The sequence below is a fragment of the Andrena cerasifolii genome, chromosome 4 (genome assembly GCF_050908995.1).
Source record: "Andrena cerasifolii isolate SP2316 chromosome 4, iyAndCera1_principal, whole genome shotgun sequence".
In the NCBI taxonomy this organism is placed as follows: Eukaryota; Metazoa; Arthropoda; class Insecta; order Hymenoptera; family Andrenidae; genus Andrena; species Andrena cerasifolii.
Genome location: NC_135121.1, coordinates 186,294 through 206,741, shown reverse-complemented (window position 1 = coordinate 206,741; position 20,448 = coordinate 186,294). Strand labels below are relative to the sequence as shown.

Sequence of the window (20,448 nt, the reverse complement as noted above, 5' to 3'; positions counted from 1 at the left end):
TTACCTACTTTAATTTATTGTACATTTTAATATATTTAAATGTGTAATAGAGCTCAGTCCCAGTCAGGATTATATAGAGTTACACTATCACATTTGCATCTTTGGGCATGTGATCCTCTAGAAACTTTAAAATGGCTAGCAAGTATAGTAAGAGCTTGTCAAGGACAAAAGGGTGGTGCTCTCGCGTCGGCTGTATACGAATTTAGCAACCATGGTGATGCTGTCGTGAAGAAGTTGGTCAGGAGAATCTTGGAAAGTGTTTGCGATCCCCTATATAATATGTTGATAAGGTGGATTGCTGATGGAGAATTGGATGATCCGTACAGAGAATTCTTTATTGAAACTTGTACTGATATCACTGGATATAGAATGTGGCATGAAAAATATCAAGTTCGCAATAATATGCTTCCATCTTTTATTACGAAAGTACAAGTCAAACAGATTTTGGGAACGGGAAAAAGCATTAATTTCTTACGTGAAGTGTGCAAAGATTTTACTCCATGGCAAGGAAATCATACAGAAATGTTTAAAAATTTCAGTGAAGAATATAAAGGTGATTATTTTAAACGACCCTGTTATTAACATAAGAAACAGCTTTACTGATAGTCAAATGATATACAGGGTGTCCCAGAATTAAGGGACAATCCTGAACATGCAATATCCTGATGCAGGAAGACATCGGAAAGTCCTTTACCGTTTTGGGATCCGAGACTTCGTTCTCGAGATATTAACAGTTGAATATTAGTTGTGCAACTTCCGGGCCGCACAGCTTAAAGCCGAAATACTTAAGCGCGGAGCAGTGACTCCTCGTATGTATGTACATCCAACAGCTACGCGTATATAGAGACTAGCGTGGCTCTTATTTTCGACTTTTGAATTTTCTTCGCCGCATCCCCTAGAATTGTTCCAATTAATAAAAAAAACTGTATAAAGTTTAAGCCCGATCGGATAAGGGGAAAAGGTGCCTGCCCCTGGGCTCTTGAACATTTATAAAATTATTTAACAGCTCACGAAGTGGATTTTATATAATATCCTCCATGTTATTGATTATATAAAAATATATGTCAAACAAAAGGTGTAATCCAGAAAAGGAGCATCTTATATGTTCTATTACTTTTTCTTGTACGACAAACGGTTTGTGAAAAATGTCCGAAAAAAAAAAATTATTTTTCAAATTTTGAAAGTTTAAATCCTTCTCGAACATTTCTTATTTATGAGGACTAAAAGAAATGTGTATGTATTTTGTATTTTCAACCCTAACGGTTAATGCTGTTACATCCCTGTCACCAATGAGCCTATTTCACTTCTAACGTCTATATCTTCGATATTTTGGCAAATTTCGGTCCCTAATTTTCAGGAAACATTCATGACATATCAGAAACCGAAAATATGAAGAAAAAAAATTATCTTTTCGGCATATCTCGGTATATGCCTCCCCATTAAATGTTTAAAATAGTCCTCGAAATTAAAAATTAAATTTTTTCGCACCATAAATAAAAAGTATTCGAAAAGGATTTAAACTTTCATAATTTGAAAAATAATTTTTTTTTAGATTTTTGGACTACCTTCACAAACTGTTTGTCGTACGACAAAAAGTAATAGAACATGAAAATGGCTTCTTGTCTGGGTCATCACGGGTTCCCAACAACACTTAACTCGCTCATATGGGATTCCATGGGTAGGGGCGACCGGGGTAAAGTGCGCCCGGAAAAGTTTGAAGTCGAATAAAATTTTTCCCTTTCAATAAAAATGCGTGGAAATAGATTTATAATATAATTTAAACATTACTGTTAAATGACGAATGGCAATACTTAAAATAAACTTAGAGTATATTAAAATTCAACTTGAAAGAAATGATGCAAGTGGTATCTTTACTCCATGTATGGGGTAAAGGGAACTCCTATCCGGGGTAAAGTGAGATACAACAACCTAAGAACTTTAATTAAGGATGTAGGTAAATATTAACCCCTTGCGCTGCAATGACATGTTTAGCACGGCAGCTTCTGGCTTTTTTTGCACCGTGGTTGTCAAAAACTGTGACAGATTTTTCATTTTTTCGGGTTAGTTTCTGTTCCACCACGCCGCGTGGTTTTCTAGCCAGTTGACAGGTTAGGATATTGCGCACATCACTTGTGCATCGGTTCTTAGCAGCCATTTGCAGCTTCGTTTACCCCGGTCACTTTACCCCGAATATGTACTCAGTGGAAAATTAATTATTTAATAATGTTAGGATTAATGTTTTCACAAACGCGTGTACGCGTATGTTTATAAGCTTGTTTTAAATACGCAGAACAAATTTGGAGTTAAAATATCACATTTATGACTCGTTTATCCGAAAAGCTAAATGGCAAAGAAAACCAATGGGAAGTCTCTAAAAATTAATTTTTATTTTTTTAAATGAATTTACATTTTTCGATATCTGAATGTGCATAATTATCATTCTTATATTACATACATTTATTACGTCACCAAAATTTGTAAATATATTCTATTGTTAAACTATTAATATCTGGAGAACGAACCCTCGGATCCCAAAACGGTAAAGGACTTCGCGATGTCTTCTTGCATCATAATATTGCATGTTTCGGATTGTTCCTCAACTCTAGGATACTCTGTATATAATTCTGTATAAAACTTGTATATGTTTTACAGTTGATGTCCTTTTTGATATGGACCCTGATGGTCGATTACAAACGATGATGGATGCAGCTTATAAAGAAACTTCGACTAGAGTAGTTGAAGTATTAACGAAACAGTACCACCTCATGGATCATTTACATGCAATCAAAGGATATCTTTTACTAGGCCAAGGGCACTTTATTCAACATCTTATGCATTTATTAGAGTAAGTAACATTATTTACATAAAGGATCATGGTGAATAATGGATGTACTACTGAAACTAATTGTTTATTTATGCAAGTAAACAACAAATGTGGAAAAAATGTTTCTTATAGTACTTTCGAATTACTTTTAACACAGTCTTAAAGCTTGATTTTTTTTTAAATATGTTCCGTTCCGCAATTTAGTTTTGGATTATTCATGAAAGGTGAATTGCATAATTCGATTACCTTGATTATTCGTGGAATAGTACACCGTTTCAGTTGCGTAGAAATTAATGACATTTCATTTGCTAATAACTCAGTTTCATAAAGTTTGCAGGGTTAGTTTTAGTTCTTTATATAAAACAATAATTTTTCGTTTGCCTTATGACGTACAGGGTGGGTGTTTCACAACAAGTTGAAAATCTTTGAAGGGGTGATTCCACACGCCACAATAAGACGAAAATACAGAAGAATAATTTTTAATATCGCGTTTTTTTCAAAATAATTGATGTCGTAACGATTTATTTTATTTGAGTATAAATACAAAGAGAGAATGATAAATAATGGAACAAATGTTGGCGTCGCGGTTTTCTACGATGAAATTATCTAGAGACGCGGTAGCGTCTCGACTCCAAGTACATGAAAGACATACTGTATATGTCGATGTCACTACCACTATCATCTACTCGTCGCAGAGCTATTCCAACCTAACCTGAAACTTATTTCATTAATATCTCATCACGCCTGCGATATTTTCTAAATTTAATGGCATTTTTCTTATGTAAATACCAATTTATTTAGTTTATATTCGTTCTTTGGAGAATACTAAAAAATAATTTAAAAAAAGAAGGTTGTAAACTGTTTTACATACTTTATAAAAGATAATAATAATATAATATTAAAAATTATTTGATGTCATTTCCTATGCAAATTATCTTTGTAAAAAGAAGGTGATATCCCCATAAAAAACCTTATTAAAAAAGTAAAAAAATTACGCCAAGTACATGAAATCAAATAAATCACAAAAAATAGAAGATAATAATAATTACAAATTAAAGAAGAATATGTGGAATCAAAATGAGCTGCAAGTACATAAAGGTGCTTTTCAACTGCGCTTAAGATGATACAACTAACTATGTACATATACACAGCTAAAATTCTGTGTTCATAGCATCCATTACTCATATCGCGAACATTTTAATGACCCTATCTAAAAGAATAAAAATTAATGATATACAAAAATTGCGCAAATTATAACAATGGCTATTTCTACAAAGAAAAAAGGGTATTAAATAATATTAAGCGGATATATTTTTATACTTTATATTTGAAGTTTGAATGCACGCAATTTTGCTAAATTTTGACTTACGTGGATAATTCTAGCACCCACTCATAATGATTAAAAATCAGTTTGGTTTGTTTATTTCAGACGAGTCTGTGAGCTGAAATCACTTCCACCAGGGAGGTATTTCCTTTCAAAGGCGCGATTTTTAACTCCAGATAACAGTTAAAAACGTATTTAACAAATTGTTCCGTATACATTATAAGTAGACTAATAAATAAAAAAAAAAGTTTGACATTGTTATTCATTGTATTCACTGAGAAAAAAACCTGAATGTTGCCGAATTTTGCGGCGTGATTACAGCAATGACCCATAAAATCGTTTCGAAAAACATGCGATCGCACAAGGACAAGTGTCATACAAAGTAACAGGTAAGTACGCATGCGTGTACGATCGTATGTTTTTCGATTCAAATTAAAAGAACGCCGACGGTCGGACTCTCTCACACGTACGGCAGACTCGCGGCTCAGCGCCCACTCGGAGGCAAAGTTATAAGCGCGATCTGTACCAAGCCCTACTGACCTACACAGCACAAGTCACTGATTGCCGATTTGTTGTGCTTCAGGCGTTTTTGACCCGAATTTTTAAACATTAATAACTATGAAACGAAGCCTGCATCGGAATTTCGTTACTCTTGATTTTCGTCTTATTTGGTCATACAGAATCACCTAGTTTATTTTCTACTATCTGTTGGTAAACACCCTGTATAATGTTCCCTATTTACAGTTCAGTCAGTCTTGGGAGTTAAGGGCTCTTTCCGGCCGATTTTCAGAAGCAACGCTCTCTTTCTCCCGCCGCGCGTCTTAGCCCCCGCGGCGGCCCCGCTGCTCGGAGCTCCTCAGGCGCGCACCATATGACTAGCGCGTGACGCATTAGGACGACATCCGTATCAGTAGGTTTCCACATCACCCATGGGGTACTACTATCGATGAGTCCTTTTTTTTTCAGTCGTATCCCTTGGGGCATGAAATATGTGAGTACTAGAAATTGATAAAGATATGATATACAAAAGCATTTAGCAATAAGCAATGATGCAAGAATGCGATAAGCATAAGCAATAAATGAGATAGAAATGCGATAAGCAATAAAGAAAAATATGAAAGGCGAGAGCAATAGTTACAATATAAATGGTGGTGATATTCAATAACAAAATAAGTAATTATAGTCGCTTACAATGGATGTTGAAGGTAAATTGCTCGTTGAGCGTAGTCGCACTGAATTCAACACACGTTTCACAAAATGTCACTTCCTTAGAAATGTTTTCGTCGAAGAAGGACTACGGCCTCTGGGGCCCTTGTATTGATGCGGTGTTTAGGTATGAGGGGTGTGCGCGGTATGCACCGTGACTCATGCACGAAATATGCATCGCAATAGGACTTCCGAGGTTTTTATGAAGGGTATTCGAAGAGGACTTCGCAATATTATTTCCGCGGTTTTTATGAAGGGCATTCGAAAAGGACTTCGCAATATTATTTCCGGGGTTTTTATGAAGGGCGCTCGAGAAGGGGTACTCAACCTAGTTAAATGTGGTTTGCGTGTTTTGATTGGAACGAGGTAAGAGTGGCTTCGACTCGGTGGGTCGTAGGGAGGTCGCGAGACGTAGTCTCGATGTAAGAAGGTTTTTGGGACGAGGGAATTGTTTGAATTTGAAGGTGAGGGAGGAGATCGTGCCTCGTAGGGCGTAGAGAGAAGGGGATTTTCGTCGTTGATCATCTTGATATGGGGACTGCTAAGGTACATCGTCAAGGTGGTCGGTGATTGGGGAAAAGGGGTAAGATTTGAGTTCGAGGATTTCGGTAGAGTTGTGGAGTGATTTATACGGGCGAATTTAATTTATACCGCGCGAAAAATAGTGTGACCCTCACAGTTCCATCAAATCATTCTATGAACGCTCGCGAATATAACGATATAAGTTATTATTGAATTAAGATCATTTAAATATGTATAAATACCGATCAAAAGAAAAAGAACACCTGAAATACACAAATTTTGGCAGATATCTTTCTACATATACATTTCCAAACCTAAGGGTATAGGAGAAAATCTGACTGCTCCACACCATCCAGCAGACATTTTTCCTCCGGAAAACATCAACAGAAGTGGTAAACCACCTTTTGTTTTCAATACAGAAACGAAAGATGCGGCGCGGTCAGTGGTCGCCCTAATGCGCTACGCGCGGTTCATATGGTGCGCACCTGAGGAGCTCCGAGCAGTGGGTTCACCGCGGCGGCGAAGGCGCGGGGCGGGTTAAAGGGGGCGTTGCTTCTGAAAATCAGCCGAAAAGAGCACTTAATTCTCAGGCCTGGTCTAGATAATCCGATTTGTTGCCAGGGCAATAGAGAAGGTCACCTATTTAGTAAGGTGGAGTGAAAAAAACTTTTTTTCGATAATCAAATTCTAATAGTGCGGAAAAGTTGCCTACTGGGCCCAATAAAACGTGTAAAAAATTTCAGCTCGATCGGATAATTTCTTCTGTGTGAACCAAAGGCCTTTACTTTCAAAATTTTAGTACAAAACTTAAGAAAGTTAAACTTTCTTCAGGTGATGGATTCTACCTTTTTTTTTACCCAGGACTATATTTGCTGCGTAAATGATGCAAAGAAACATCCGTGGCTGGTTTCGGAACGATAGGAATGGCCTGTCGGCACTGTAAACTATCAAAAAATACAGCCCTTCGCTATAGTTGCTAAAAGTCGTCTGAGTGGTCGTAGACTACAGTGATTGCCTGGGTTGAGTGCTACTCCCACCTTCACGCATTCCCCCCCCCCCCCCCCCTCCACCGTCATCCCGCGCGCCTGCCTCTGCGGCACGGTGAAATTACAGTACTACTTGCCGCGCCTTGTCAACAGACAAGGTTGCTCTTGCGTCGATAGCCCCGAGAGCTTAGCGTTGTCCGAGCGTTGTTCACACGCCCTTAAGTATGGCCCCATCAAAATTCTCTCTTCGCCAGACTTTTGTCTGTCCCCTTCTTGGCAATCCAAAAGATTTAGGGCTCACTCAACTCCCCACGTATGAGGACGTACTCAGATGCTGTGCTCATGAGAGACGTGATTCGGGTGGAAACAGAGAACCGTCCTTTTCAATTATTGTTGAGAGGGTAGCGAACAAGGTTATCAGTCTTTATGGAAAGGCATCTATTCTTTCTGTTTTGTAGACACGCGTCGTACAACTAATCACAGAGTACCATAAAAAATACAGAAAGGTCCTAAAGTACACTTACAAGGCCGGCAAAAGCTCAGCCTTACAGAAAAAAAATGATTGTTTCAAAGCAACTGCCAACTATTTATTTGACATTGCCGCTTGCAAATGCCGTGATTTCCAGTCCTGTTCTTGTCCGAAGGATCGAAAGGTTCCTCAGAAGGAACAATCTTTTCTTCTTGACCAGCGAGGGGACCGAATCGGTCGCATCGGAAGCGTTGACATTCTTGAAACAATAAAGCTTATAAACAGAGCTAACCGTCATAAGAAAATACAAAATATATATGCGGGGGTACCTACGTCAGAAGATGAACCTTCCTCTTCCACTAGTCGACAACCTTTACTATGTTTATCTGAATCTGAAATTTCAGAAAGCGAATCGAGTGATTTTGACGACCCTTACTCAGCACCATCAGAGCCTTCTCAAATGAGAGTGAATTTGAAAGAGACGGCACTTACTAGTCAAAGGTATGGTGTCAGTGATAGAGCGACAGCGATGATAGCTACTTCAGTGCTTAAAGATGTTGGTCTAGTATCTCCAGATGCCTCCGAACTAGTAACAGATCGAAGTAAAGTAAGGCGGGAAAAGTATAAGATTCGGCAACAGTTGAAATTACAAGCGCAACAACATGCTACCCCACCTAGAGGACTGTACTTTGATTGTCGAAGAGACGACACACTCACCCAGGTCAAACAAGGAGCAAAGCTTTATCGACGCACTGTAAAAGAGGAGCACATTTCAATAATATCCGAACCTGGATCAAGGTACTTAGGACACGTAGTACCGAAATCAGGGAGTGCACGGGATATTTGCGATAGCATTTACGAATTGGTCTTGAACGAAACAGATTTAAACGAGCTTGTAGTCGTAGGGTGTGATGGCACTGTTGTGAATACGGGAGCAAAAGGTGGTGTAATTAGGTGCCTTGAAAACAAGCTTGGTCGATCGCTTCATTGGATAATATGCCTTCTTCACTTTAACGAGCTTCCATTTCGGAGTCTCTTCGAGTTTATTGATGGAGGCACATCTGGGCCAAAGTCATTTGCTGGGCCTATAGGTGTTCGACTTAAAAACCTTGAAATCCTCCCAGTTGTTTCCTATAATGCCATTCAATGCTCCTTACCTGATATGGGACCTGTAGATCTGAGTAAGGACCAGAAGTACTTGCTGGACATTTCTAAGGCAATTCAATCCGGTAGTTGCCCGCCTGACCTCAGCTGTCGTAACCCAGGTATCCTTAACCACGCTCGCTGGCTGACCTGTGCAAATAGAATACTACGTTTATGCACTGAAAAACCAACGATAGAGCTGAAAGATATTGTCACGTACATACTTAAGGTTTATGTCCCGATGTGGTTTGCGATAAGATGCAACAGCTCTATTAAAGACGGGCCGAAGCACCTTTTCAATACCATTCAACAGTCACGGTACTTACCAAAAAAGTACTTACGCGTGGTTGATGCCACAATTGCCCGTAATGCTTTCTTCGTATTCCCGGAAAATGTTCTCATCTCCATGATGACGGATGAAAGGCGTGAAGTCCGTCTAGATGCGTTACGCAAAATTTTGCAAGCCCGAGAATTAGATGAAAGTGATGAACAAGTACTACCTCATGCAGTTCCGGAAATCAACTTCTCCGCAGACGACTATTATAAAATAATCGATTGGTCCTCTGTCCGAATCACGTCACCTCCAATTTTGAACAAAGTAACTAATCAGGAGCTATCAGAAAAATTATCGAGCAACAGCTTGTTTCTAGACTGGGAATTTCTTAAGTATCCCTGCCGCACCACTGCAGTCGAACGCATGGTGAAACTCGTGACCGAAGCATCCTGTCAAGTGCGCGGTAGCGATGGTTTCATTCGGTGTACATTGTTATCCCGTCAGTCAATGCCAAAATTTGAAACGAAGAATCAGTTCTCGTTATAAAGTTTGCACACCAATAACAGCTATAACAAGCGCAGTTTCTCATTCCGACAAATAAAAATATGAAGAAACATTATAAAAAGCAATAAAATTATTTTAAAAAAAATATATAAAATACAAAAAACAACACAAAAACAAGGAGCGCAACGTACAGCTACCTCCACGTGGTGGGTTCTGGGTCGTATTTTCCGTTAGGAAAGTGAGCGAAGAGCTGTATTTTTTGATAGCTTACAGTGCCGACAGGCCATTCCTATCGTTCCGAAACCAGCCACGGATGTTTCGTTGCATCATTTACGCAGCAAATATAGTCCTGGGTAAAAAAAAGGGAGAATCCACCAGCTGAAGAAAGTTCAACTTTCTTAAGTTTTGTACTAAAATTTTGAAAGTTAAGGCCTTTGGTGCACACAGAAGAAATTATCCGATCGAGCTGAAATTTTTTACACGTTTTATTGGGCCAAGTAGGCAACTTTTCCGCACTATTAGAATTTGATTATCGAAAAAAAGTTTTTTTCACTCCACCCTACTATTTAGTATTTTATTATTTCATAGCTGAGGGAATCTTTGATTAAACCTTTCATCAAGGAGAGTAAATGATATACATACACAAAGAGTGAACGAGGCGGAGGAAGAACAAGAGATTCCAGATCTACTCAGAACGACATCTTATACTCAAGTGCAGGCCTGCCCTTTAGGGTGCAAATACCTCCTCAACTTCTGGAACCCGGACAACAGCCGAGGGCTGAACTGTTACCTTGTTAACCGTTGCGTGGGTTTTGGGAGAACTGCAAGAGTGTGTGTGTGCGCCCATACGCGTGAGGTCCAGCTATATTGACCCGTGGTACGAGCCAGGATGGACGCAGTCTTACAGTCCTCCCGCAGCCCATGATGTGGTAAGCAACGTAACGGTTCCGCGCTCTGCTGTTGCCCGGTTCCCATAACTTGAGGAGGTAATTGCACCCTAAAGGGCAGGCCTGCTCAAGAGGGCTAATTCCGGCGGTAGAGATCTGTCATCTTCTAATGCAAATTAAAACCTTTTATTTTTCGTTTCTATTCATTCAGTTTAATTTCTTTAAATTATTACAACATATTCCCCCCTTTATAACTTCTGTCTTTCAGCAATTTTCATGATGTTATAACTTTTCAATCATTTAGGCGAAATTTGTGCACATAAACAGTCAATGCTTAATCCTGACATGATTTTCTTAGACAGCAACATTTAATATATCCTAGCTACATCTTGTTACAACTGTAAAAGATGTGTAAGCTCAGAGTAAACGTTATAAAAAAATACACGATAATAGGAAATTATGTAAATATGTATATAGAGTTATTTAAACCTGTATCCTTTATTTGTATGTTTTATTTGTATGTTTTATTTGTTTTAGGACAGAATTAGATAAACCAGCTAGTTCTTTATATCCTCACAATATATCTTCTATTTTGGAAACGGGAATAAGAGCGACCGCTACAAAGCTAGATGATTTAGATATACACAGACGTCTCGATGTAAGGTTATTAGCGCCATCAGAAAACGAAAGAGGATGGGATGTTTTTATTCTTGACTATAATGTGGGCGAACCCATTGGAACGGTATGTACAAAAACATGAATATCTTCTAATAGTTACTCTCTATTGACTTCCAAAAATGTTTGCATGGTTTTCCGTTTATTTATCGTGGTTATACTTTTGCTTGAGATACCAAAGACTCTAAGTAAGCATGGGCAAACGGCCCCCGTGACAAATTTTGCTCCAATTGTTTGCTAAACAGTGCTCCTCACTCGAAACATCATTTTGTGAAGTTTCAGATATCTATTTCATCGTTTAAGGAAAATATGAGTGTAAATGCCCTTAGATTTATCATTTTGGCGTAGGACTACGTTTCACAAATGAGAGAGTAGTATGGGGCGACTTACGGCTGACCGCCTATGACGAAAATGTTACAATTTAAATCGTTATATCGTTAAAATTACGTGTCGTACAGTAATCGTGTTGGCACATTCGTAAAGAGCATGAAGTTCAATTCACGTACTGCACAACATATCTGGCGCCCGTCGCCCCCCCCCCCCCCACTCCCACTGCGGGGGGAAATAAGACGATATTTTTACGTGTTCCGCCACTTTGACTCACAATATCTCGGGGACCGTAAGTGCAAAACGAATGTGCAAGATATCATTTTAAAGCTCTCGTCGAGATCTATTCAAGCGTATAAACAACATATCGCAGTGGCTACAACTAACATTGATAATTGTTCATAAAAGTGTACCACACCGATTTTGATGAAAGGGTATAGACGGTTAAGATGGTCAAATGTGCCCTTGAACCGAATTCAACTCACGATGAGTCATTCGAAAGCTTATAAAAAAAGAATCATTTGTGCCAAGTTTCAACTTTGTATCTCGACCCGGGGGGTAGTAAAGGGTAAAAATAGAACATCAGGTTTTTGCCGAATTTCTCCTACACCAGCTGATGAACAATTTTGAAAAAAAAATCAGAGGCATTTCTGTTATCGGGGCACATATTAGAGAATCGTTTCAGATTCTTAAATTGAAAAACCAAGCTGTGAAAAATAAATAACCCCGCAGTTAAAAAAAACTGATTTTTCCCCGTTTTTCCGTGTCAGAGTAACTTATAGATCGGATTTTCGTATATACTTTATGGAATAAGTCTTTTATGCAATCTTCAATGTCTTCACATACAGCAAAACAGTATAGGAATTAAACGAACTAAACATACTATGCAATTAGAGTTTCAAATGTCTACCATATTATTAACGGCGTCGATGGTGCATCGGTAAAGTTTCGGACTGCTGAACGCTAAGTCGACCAAGCTCATTTTTTTCACATTAATTGTGTATTTTTTTATTCCTAGCTATATGACAATGATCAATATTTATTTACAAATGTTTTAAAAACATTTTAAAATATTTCAAACTGAAATATACGTAAAAATGATTTGAGAGCAGTTTTTATGCCACCGTATCATGGTCAAGTATCCCGCCAATTACAATATTGTTGGAACATTTCGTGCTCTAAATTAATATTATATGAAGTATAATATTATGGCGAACTTTTCTAATCTCCTACCTTTAATAAATATTGTGGATGGAGTGCAACAACAGTCGTGTGTTGTCTTGTAACTAACTATCCGCCTTTTCTTGTAGATCATACAATTCTCTTGTTTCCAAAATTCAGAAGTTAAGCAATACTGTAATTGACACCATACTTGATAAGACTTTTCAAGTATTAAAACATTTTTAAAATGTTAAATCATTTGTAAATAAATATTGATTATTGGCATATAGTTAGGAATCGAGAAATACATAATTAATGTGAAAAAAAATGACCCGTGGAACTTACAAGGGAACACCGCGAACCCGGACTCGCCGATTGGAACGCAACTTTGTGGGTTTATTAGAGTGACTCAAGACAAGCACAACGGTGTGTTTCATTTGTGCCCTATCGCCCTTTAAGGGGGTGAAAACTAACCTCAAAGTCAAATGGCACTGCCACTTTTTCGCGTATAACTCTCAGAGTACAACAGACAGAAAAAAATGTTTCAAACAAAAGTTTAATGGTGCAATAAGCGCTACAAAATAACGTTAACAAAATTTTTGAAAGATTTTTTTCTTCAAAAAAAAATTTTATCTCACGTTATTTTTAACCATTTTTTCACTTACATAATAACTAAAACTATAGGGTGTTTTTTGTGAATTTAACCATGTATATGAATTGTATAATGCACTATCGGCTTATGAAGTTACACGATGGCAAGTACACGGTGCACACGGTTGCGCGCTCACAACACATAGTAAGTTGCATAATAAGACTCGGTGGTGACAAATGTGATAATATTCAATGATGCTAAAGTGTATTATGTATAATTTATTACTTATAAAATAAAGGAGCTTATCGAGCTATTTTTAATGGTATTCATATTTGTTTGTAGAAGGTATATTTAATCATTTGATAAAAGTGTTGATACAATTATCATATTTGTTTTGCAAGAGGTACATTTAGCACGAGGTGTTTGCAAGTGTATGGTTAATTATTGATAATTTCGCATGACTGTTTGTAAAGTTCCCGTTATTAATTCATAAGGTTAACTAGTGCGACGTCCCACTATTTTTCGCGCAGTCGTAATTAGAGTCTTCTCCGCAAATTACTCCAAATCTTCGCCAAAATCCCTCGAACTCAAATCTTACCCCTTTTCCCCAACCACCGACCACCTTGACGATGTACCTTAGCGGTCCCCATCTGAAGATGATCTACTACGAAATCCCCTTCCCTCTACGCCCTACGAGGCACGATCTCCTCCCTCACCTTCAAATTCAAACAATTCTCTCGTCCCAAAAACCCTCTTACATCGAGACTACGTCTCACGACCTCCCTACGACCCACCGAGTCAAAGCCACTCTTACCTCGTTCCAACCAAAACACCCAAACCACATTTAACTAGTTTGAGTCCCCCTTCTCGAGCGCCCCTCATAAAAACCCCGGAAATAATATTGCGAAGTCCTTTTCGAATGCCCTTCATAAAAACCGCGGAAATAATATTGCGAAGTCCTCTTCGAATGCCCTTCATAAAAACCTCGGAAGTCCTATTGCGATGCATATTTCGTGCATGAGTCACGGTGCATACCGCGCACACCCCTCATACCTAAACACCGCATCAATACAAGGGCCCCAGAGGCCGTAGTCCTTCTTCGACGAAAACACTTCCAAGGAAGCGAACATTTGTGCAAACGTGAATAAATTCAGTGAGACTTCGCTCGTCGGACAAGTTATCTTCGACGCTAACTGTGAGCAATTAATATTACTTATTATAACATTGCATATCATCGTCATTTATATTATATTTTGTTGCTTATGCTTTTCTTATTATTGCTTATCGTTTTATATCATCTTAACATTCCTAACGCTTATTGTTTTTCATATTAATGTCTATTGCTAATACTCGCATATTTTATGTTCATCTATATATTGCTATTGATTACCATTTATATAAATGTTTGGTGCTAATGCTTAACGTCCCACGCATTATTATAATATTACCGCTATCGCATTCACAGTGCATGGCATATACTCGTGCTTTAAACTGAATAAACGTTCTTATTCTAAATAACGCTTCGAATTATTGTAGTGATCCTTCGGTTACGGAATTACCGAATCATAACAAGCCACTGCAACAGCTGATCTCGGTTCGCGAACTCCGGGATTTCTTACAGTGTTTACAAGGCTTACTTTCGTATAGGCCTTGTACGACAATACCGTTACCTCTATTACAAATAAATATAACGCGAGGTTTCTTATATTAATGCAGCGGTAAATCCAATTATCAGGACTTTAAATACCCATGCTTGTGTCTAACGGGTGTGACTCTGGTGCTTGATTACTGCTTTACCTTCTCTGGTTGCTTCTGCCGCGAAGCTGGTTTACGTGCCAAAACTCCCGGTTTGCTAGTGCCGCGAAAATGGTTTTCGTGCCTAACTCCCATCGTTCCTAGTGCCGTGAAACTGGTTTTCGTGCCTAACTCCCATCGTTCCTAGTGCCGCGAAACTTGTTTTGGTGCCTAACTCCCATCGTTCCTAGTGCCGCGAAACTTGTTTTCGTGCCTAACTCCTGCCTCACTTTGTGCCGCGAAACTGGTTTTCGTGCCAAAGTCCAATCTTCCTTAGTACCGCGAAGCTGGTTTTCGTGCCTAAACTCCCCCAACTAGCCTTGTGTCGCGAAACTGGTTTTCGTGCCAAGGCTTCCTCCCGATCTACCCCAACTATGTCATTCCCCTAAAAAGACCTTCACCCGGGACGTGACACTAGTCATTCCGTTTTTGAAGAAACAAACTTATCTTGCATGAGACATCCTTGTATCCTTATCTTTCTGTCTCATTATAAATACCAAGTTTTCGCAGCTCAACTTCATACTCGTTGTCACTGGCATTCTTTTAACTGCAAGCAGTACAAGTTATCGATAAAATGGTGCACATAAATCCAGCGAATGTAATTAATTTACTGATAACTGCTCTACATATATCGAGAATACCGCCGTCTCCTATTAATCATAGGGAAGTCGAATTATCAGAAATTATACATACCATAATAGTTGATAGTAAGAATGACGTTTCATTCACAACCGACTATGTTACGATCCTAGAATTTGAAGATCTAACGCGGCCCCAAGAATGTGAGTTTGTTCAAGACAATAACATCCAGGAAGACGAAGAATTTACTATCGATGAATTTGATGATGTATGTGTCCCAGGTGAAAGTGGTAACGTAGATTTAAATTATAAAATTCGAGATGTTGAGTTATGGAGAAGCGGCTCAAAAGATCGAAAACCGCTCGGCAGTGTGCAGCGTCAATTCAGCAAAGTTAAATCAGTTCAACAATTGCATCGCTGGGAAACAGCGTTGGCGAATGGTGGTACACGCAGAGAACAGATGTTATCTATCGTGCAATATGTGTTGGACAAATTTCAAGCTGCTATCAATCACGTTCATCGATACATGACATTGATATAAGAAGATGAGCGCTAGAATCAAAAGAGGAGGTCAATCTTCCCACAATCAAAGCTGGCCATACCTGGATCATGAATTTAAAAAAAGTGCACAACATCGTTTCGAGAAAAGTTACTAAATTCGTCAGCCGTTCCGCACAGCAAGACAAGCAACATTTACATTTAACTTCCACCGAATTCGTAAATCAGGTAAAACCATACATTGCTACACACAAGTCAAGTAATGTATACAACGCAGATGAGAGTGGATTTAATTTAGAAATCCATTCCGGTCGTACGTTGACACACCGTGGTGGAAAGACTGTAGAAGCATCCGTGCAATCAGTAGGTAACCTCAACCACACATAGTTATACGATTCTCCCTATGATTTCTGCGAGCGGTCAGTTACTGTCACCCCTGTTTATGGTGTTAAAAGAAAATACCGCAGAATTTGGTCCCAGGGAAAAAATGGAAAAAACTTTATTCAGACCGGCTAATTGTTCTTGACTGCTTCGAAATCTGGGAAATTGACATCGTACCATTTAACATTTGGTTAACAGAAGTCTTTTTACCGAAGACTGGATCTCAAAGTGTCCTGTTGCTTGATTCATGGAGCGGCCACTGTCCTTCAACTTTTCAACAAAAATATTCCAGTCAAAAAACAAGTTATTGCGTTAACCATACCGAAAAGAACAGGTCTGATACAACCGCTGGACGTTTTTGGTTTTCGGATATGAAAAAATTTTGTAAGAACTTTTTCAGACTGCTTCTTACTATACAATCTTGACGTAAATTTACATTTGCGAAATAATATCATCAAATTGCAATCGGTCACACATATTCAATTGTCTTCTCCGAGATTCCAGGAATTATTTAAATATGCTTGATATAAAAGTGGATACCTTGAAAGACCATCGCGGTTTGAAAATCTAGTAGACTTTTCTTTCAATTTTCTTGAAGCATATACCTTGCCACGCTGTCATCTGTGTAATAAGCCTGCTATTACAAGACGTGCTTGGTGTAAAAAATATCTATGCATAGAACATTTTTTTTTATCAAAACCATGCCTGTGAAAACTATGTGGAATGAAATGCATATATGTATACACGTATTTTTAACCGTAGGGTTAAGAAATAACTTGTTAAGAATAGTCATTAAATGAATATTTATATACATGTCTGATACAGTGCAACGTATGTGATTGCAGCATAGTATGCACAAACATAAAACATCATAGATATTATAGACAAAACATAATTGAATAATTTTGACATAATCCTTTATATTTTGAAATTTTTATGTTATCATATTTGACACCGTCATGTATTAAAGCCTGCAACAAATAGAACGAGTCTTATTATGCAACTTACTATGTGTTGTGAGCGCGCAACCGTGCGAACCGTGTACTTGCCATCGTGTAACTGCATAAGCCGATAGTGCATTATACAATTCATATACACGGTTAAATTCACAAAAAAAGCACCCTATATTTTTAGTTATTATGTAAATGGAAAATTGTTAAAAGTCACGTGAGGTAAAATTTTAAGAAAAAAAACTTCTTAAAAAATTTTGTTAACGTTATTTTGTAACGCTTATTGCACCATTAAACTTTTGTTTGAAACATTTTTTTCTGTCTGTTGTACTTTGAGAGTTATACGCGAAAAAGTGGAAGTGCCATTTGACTTTGAGGTTAGTTTTCACACTCTTAAAGGGCGATAGGGCACAAATGAAATACACCGTTGTTCTTGTTTTGAATCAATGTAAAAACCCACAAAGTTGCGTTCCAATCGATGAGTCCGGGTTCGCGGTGTTCCCTTGTTAGAAGTTCCGAGGTTCGAGCCTGCGTTCAAAAAGTTCACAGCGATTCAGCAGTCCGACACTTTACCGCTGCGCCATCGACGCCGTTAAAAATATATTAGACATTTTAGACTCTAATTGCATAGTATGTTTAGTTCGTTTAATTCCTATGCTGTTTTGCTGTATGTGAAGACATTGAAGATGGCATAAAACACTTATTCCATAAAGTATATACGAAAGTTCGACCTATAAGTTAGTCTGACACTGATTTTTTAACTGCGGCGCACCAAACTGAAAAATCTGAAAAAAATCAGGACAATAGTAACAATGATACGTACCTACGATAAAATATAATTATAGTTCTGCAACTGCTTCGATACACAACCGGCATTTTTCATCATTTTTTGCCTTTTTTTATTTTTCACAGCTTGGTTTCTCAATTTAAAAATTTGAAACGATTCTCTAATATGTGCCCCAATAACAGAAATGTACCTGATTTTTTTCAAAATTTTTCATTCGCTGGTATAGGAAGAATTCGGCAAAAACCTGATCATCTATTTGTGCTCTTTACTACCCCCGGGTCGAAATACAAAGTTGAAACTTTGTACAAATGGTTCTTTTTTTATAAGCTTTCAAATGACTCATCGCGAGGTGAATTCGGTTTAAGGGCACATTTAATCATTAAGAAACCGGCTATACCCTTTAAATATGTTCTGAAAATGAACATTCTGAACAAGTTTTCCCTATACATGTATCCGCCGCTCGGCCTTTGTTTCCAAGATATTCGCGAAAAACTGATGTTACAAACATGTGAAGTTTGCCGAGGTGGGTAAAGTGGATTCCGGCCTTATGTTTAATTGGTGATATCGCGTAAAAAAGAGAAACAGTTTCATTTTAAATAGAAATAATGTTTGCGAGAAGGATTTTTGGCGACTTGAAATTTTTTTTATCATTTAAGTGTCCCTTCCTATGTTACCGACACATTGAAGGCGGCTCTAAAGCCACAGAACCTGCTGTTTTCAATTGTTTTTAAAAAGTATCGGGAATGTTGAGACTACAATGTAACACGTGGTTCAGTTCGTTGTGGTTCATCGTTGCTAATAAGTCTAGGTCTTTGCCTAAAAATGAATCATATAAGTTTATTTTATATGTATATCCTGCTGATTAATACAACCGTTCAAAAAACCTAATCTAAACCTGTAACTTTGGTCATTGTCATTCCTCCCGCCTGCGGGGTGTTTTATATTTTATTTTGGTATTCCGACCCAATGTAAACTAGAGTTAGGCTGTACTTCCGATGAGCCAGACTAATTCCGATCCAACCCATTCCACTTTCCAACTTGTTCCGAATATTAGTATTGGTTGGGCTAGATTAGGGGGCGTTGTGGGGGCGCGTAATGCATGGTAGCGAACCTATATGAATTCGGTAATACCACTGACGAGGTATAGGACAGACCTATCATCCAATGCTTTTTTCTGTCACCGGTTTGACGAGGTATGGCTGTGCCTATACCACAGACCAGGTATAGAATAGTCCTCTCATCCTATTGTCTTCAGTGTCTCTCTTCTGAAGTACCGATATTCTGAAATAACCACTGGTTTTCGAGCGCCCTCTTCGTTTTTCGAACGGTGGGTGCGGGAAACATATTGTGTTTCTAGTATTGACGGAAACATATTGTGTTTCTAGCTGTCGGTATCGCCGAGAATAGTATAGAAGCTGTGTTATACAGGGTGTCCCACTAACTCGGTTCACCTCAAATATTTATTATTTCAAGTAATAAGCGAAAATATTATTTATAAAAGTTCTCTGGTTGTAAGAAACACGAAACACGGTAAAACTAGTTTCTTTACAGGGATAGAGCGGATGTGGAGGTCAATTTTAATTTTTCAAATGGACTGCAAATTTGTTATCGCCAAATTCAATAGAATAGCGAATTCTGTGTATGAAAGTACTCAAGTGTATTAATCCTAAAACTTATTGTTTCTGAGATATTCTACAATGTCCATCCTATTACTTTGATGATGAAACATATTCGAAGCTATGCTCAGTTCATTTCGGATAGCTGGCCGTTGAATGCGGAAATAATAAAATAAAACAATAACTACGGACGTGAAAAGGCGCTTTTTTACTCCTGAAAGTATAAACATGCCGTGTGAGGCGTATGTAATAAACGAAATGAACGACACTTAATGTAAATTCAAACATATTGCTATATTTATTAAAACATGATACAGAAATTAAACAATTAATTCAATTTATCACGCAGCCGAATATAATGAATATTCCAACCAGTTCAAACAAGTTTTTGGAAGTATTTGAAGCATTCGTAGAGTACATATTATATCGAACTTGATGCGACTTTGTTTTTGAGTTACCTGTCTTGCCTTTTTTAACTATTTCACACCTTCAAGGGAAAGGGCGACAGCAAGCCATAGTAGTGTAAGTGTGCCATCCTTTCAATGGGACGGTTAAAGACCAACTTCGACTCGAACCAGCGCGAGTGCAGCGAGCCTAAATTTTCTTATGTCGGGGATCCCGTCCCGAGTCCTGAAGTCTTTTCTTCGAGTAATGATTCGTGTTTCCTACTGACACGGGCGAACTGTCCCTCATGAAACTTTCGTATTTTTCGAGTACCTATACTTTCTCTCGCGTGGTCGGCGCTTGCACTATTTAAAGAGCACGCGAAAGGGGTACTTTTCATGTGTCATTTATTCATACTATAAAAAAACAATTGAAATGAAATATCGGCAGCAAATAATATTCATTACACGTACGAGAATTAAATATTTGGCCAAAACAACTAGAAAAGGTTTTGTTTATCACCCCCTCTCCATCTCACTCTCGCTCCCTCCCCCTCTCTCGTATC

General features: G+C 38.2%; 1 protein-coding gene and 1 long non-coding RNA gene across 7 annotated transcripts in view; one reads left to right on the top strand and one right to left on the bottom strand.

Moving 5' to 3' along the window:
- The window catches only part of Grip91 (gamma-tubulin complex component 3), a 192,008-nt gene that overhangs the window by 76,613 nt on the left and 94,947 nt on the right, over positions 1-20,448 (top strand). For all 5 annotated transcript variants that reach the window (XM_076810377.1, XM_076810378.1, XM_076810376.1 and 2 more), the window contains 3 exons: positions 51-553; positions 2,653-2,845; positions 10,677-10,881. In XM_076810377.1, coding sequence (XP_076666492.1) covers positions 51-553; positions 2,653-2,845; positions 10,677-10,881 — 901 coding nt within the window. The remainder of the gene's footprint in view (positions 1-50; positions 554-2,652; positions 2,846-10,676; positions 10,882-20,448) is intronic.
- On the bottom strand, positions 7,638-9,140 carry LOC143368077 (uncharacterized). Of its 2 annotated transcripts, XR_013085128.1 has the most exons (4): positions 8,801-9,140; positions 8,489-8,624; positions 7,824-8,416; positions 7,664-7,723 (listed from the first exon to the last, which is right to left on the bottom strand). It is a non-coding gene; the product is annotated as an uncharacterized LOC143368077 (long non-coding RNA). The 2 variants fall into 2 exon arrangements; XR_013085127.1 differs by having other exon boundaries at positions 7,638-8,416.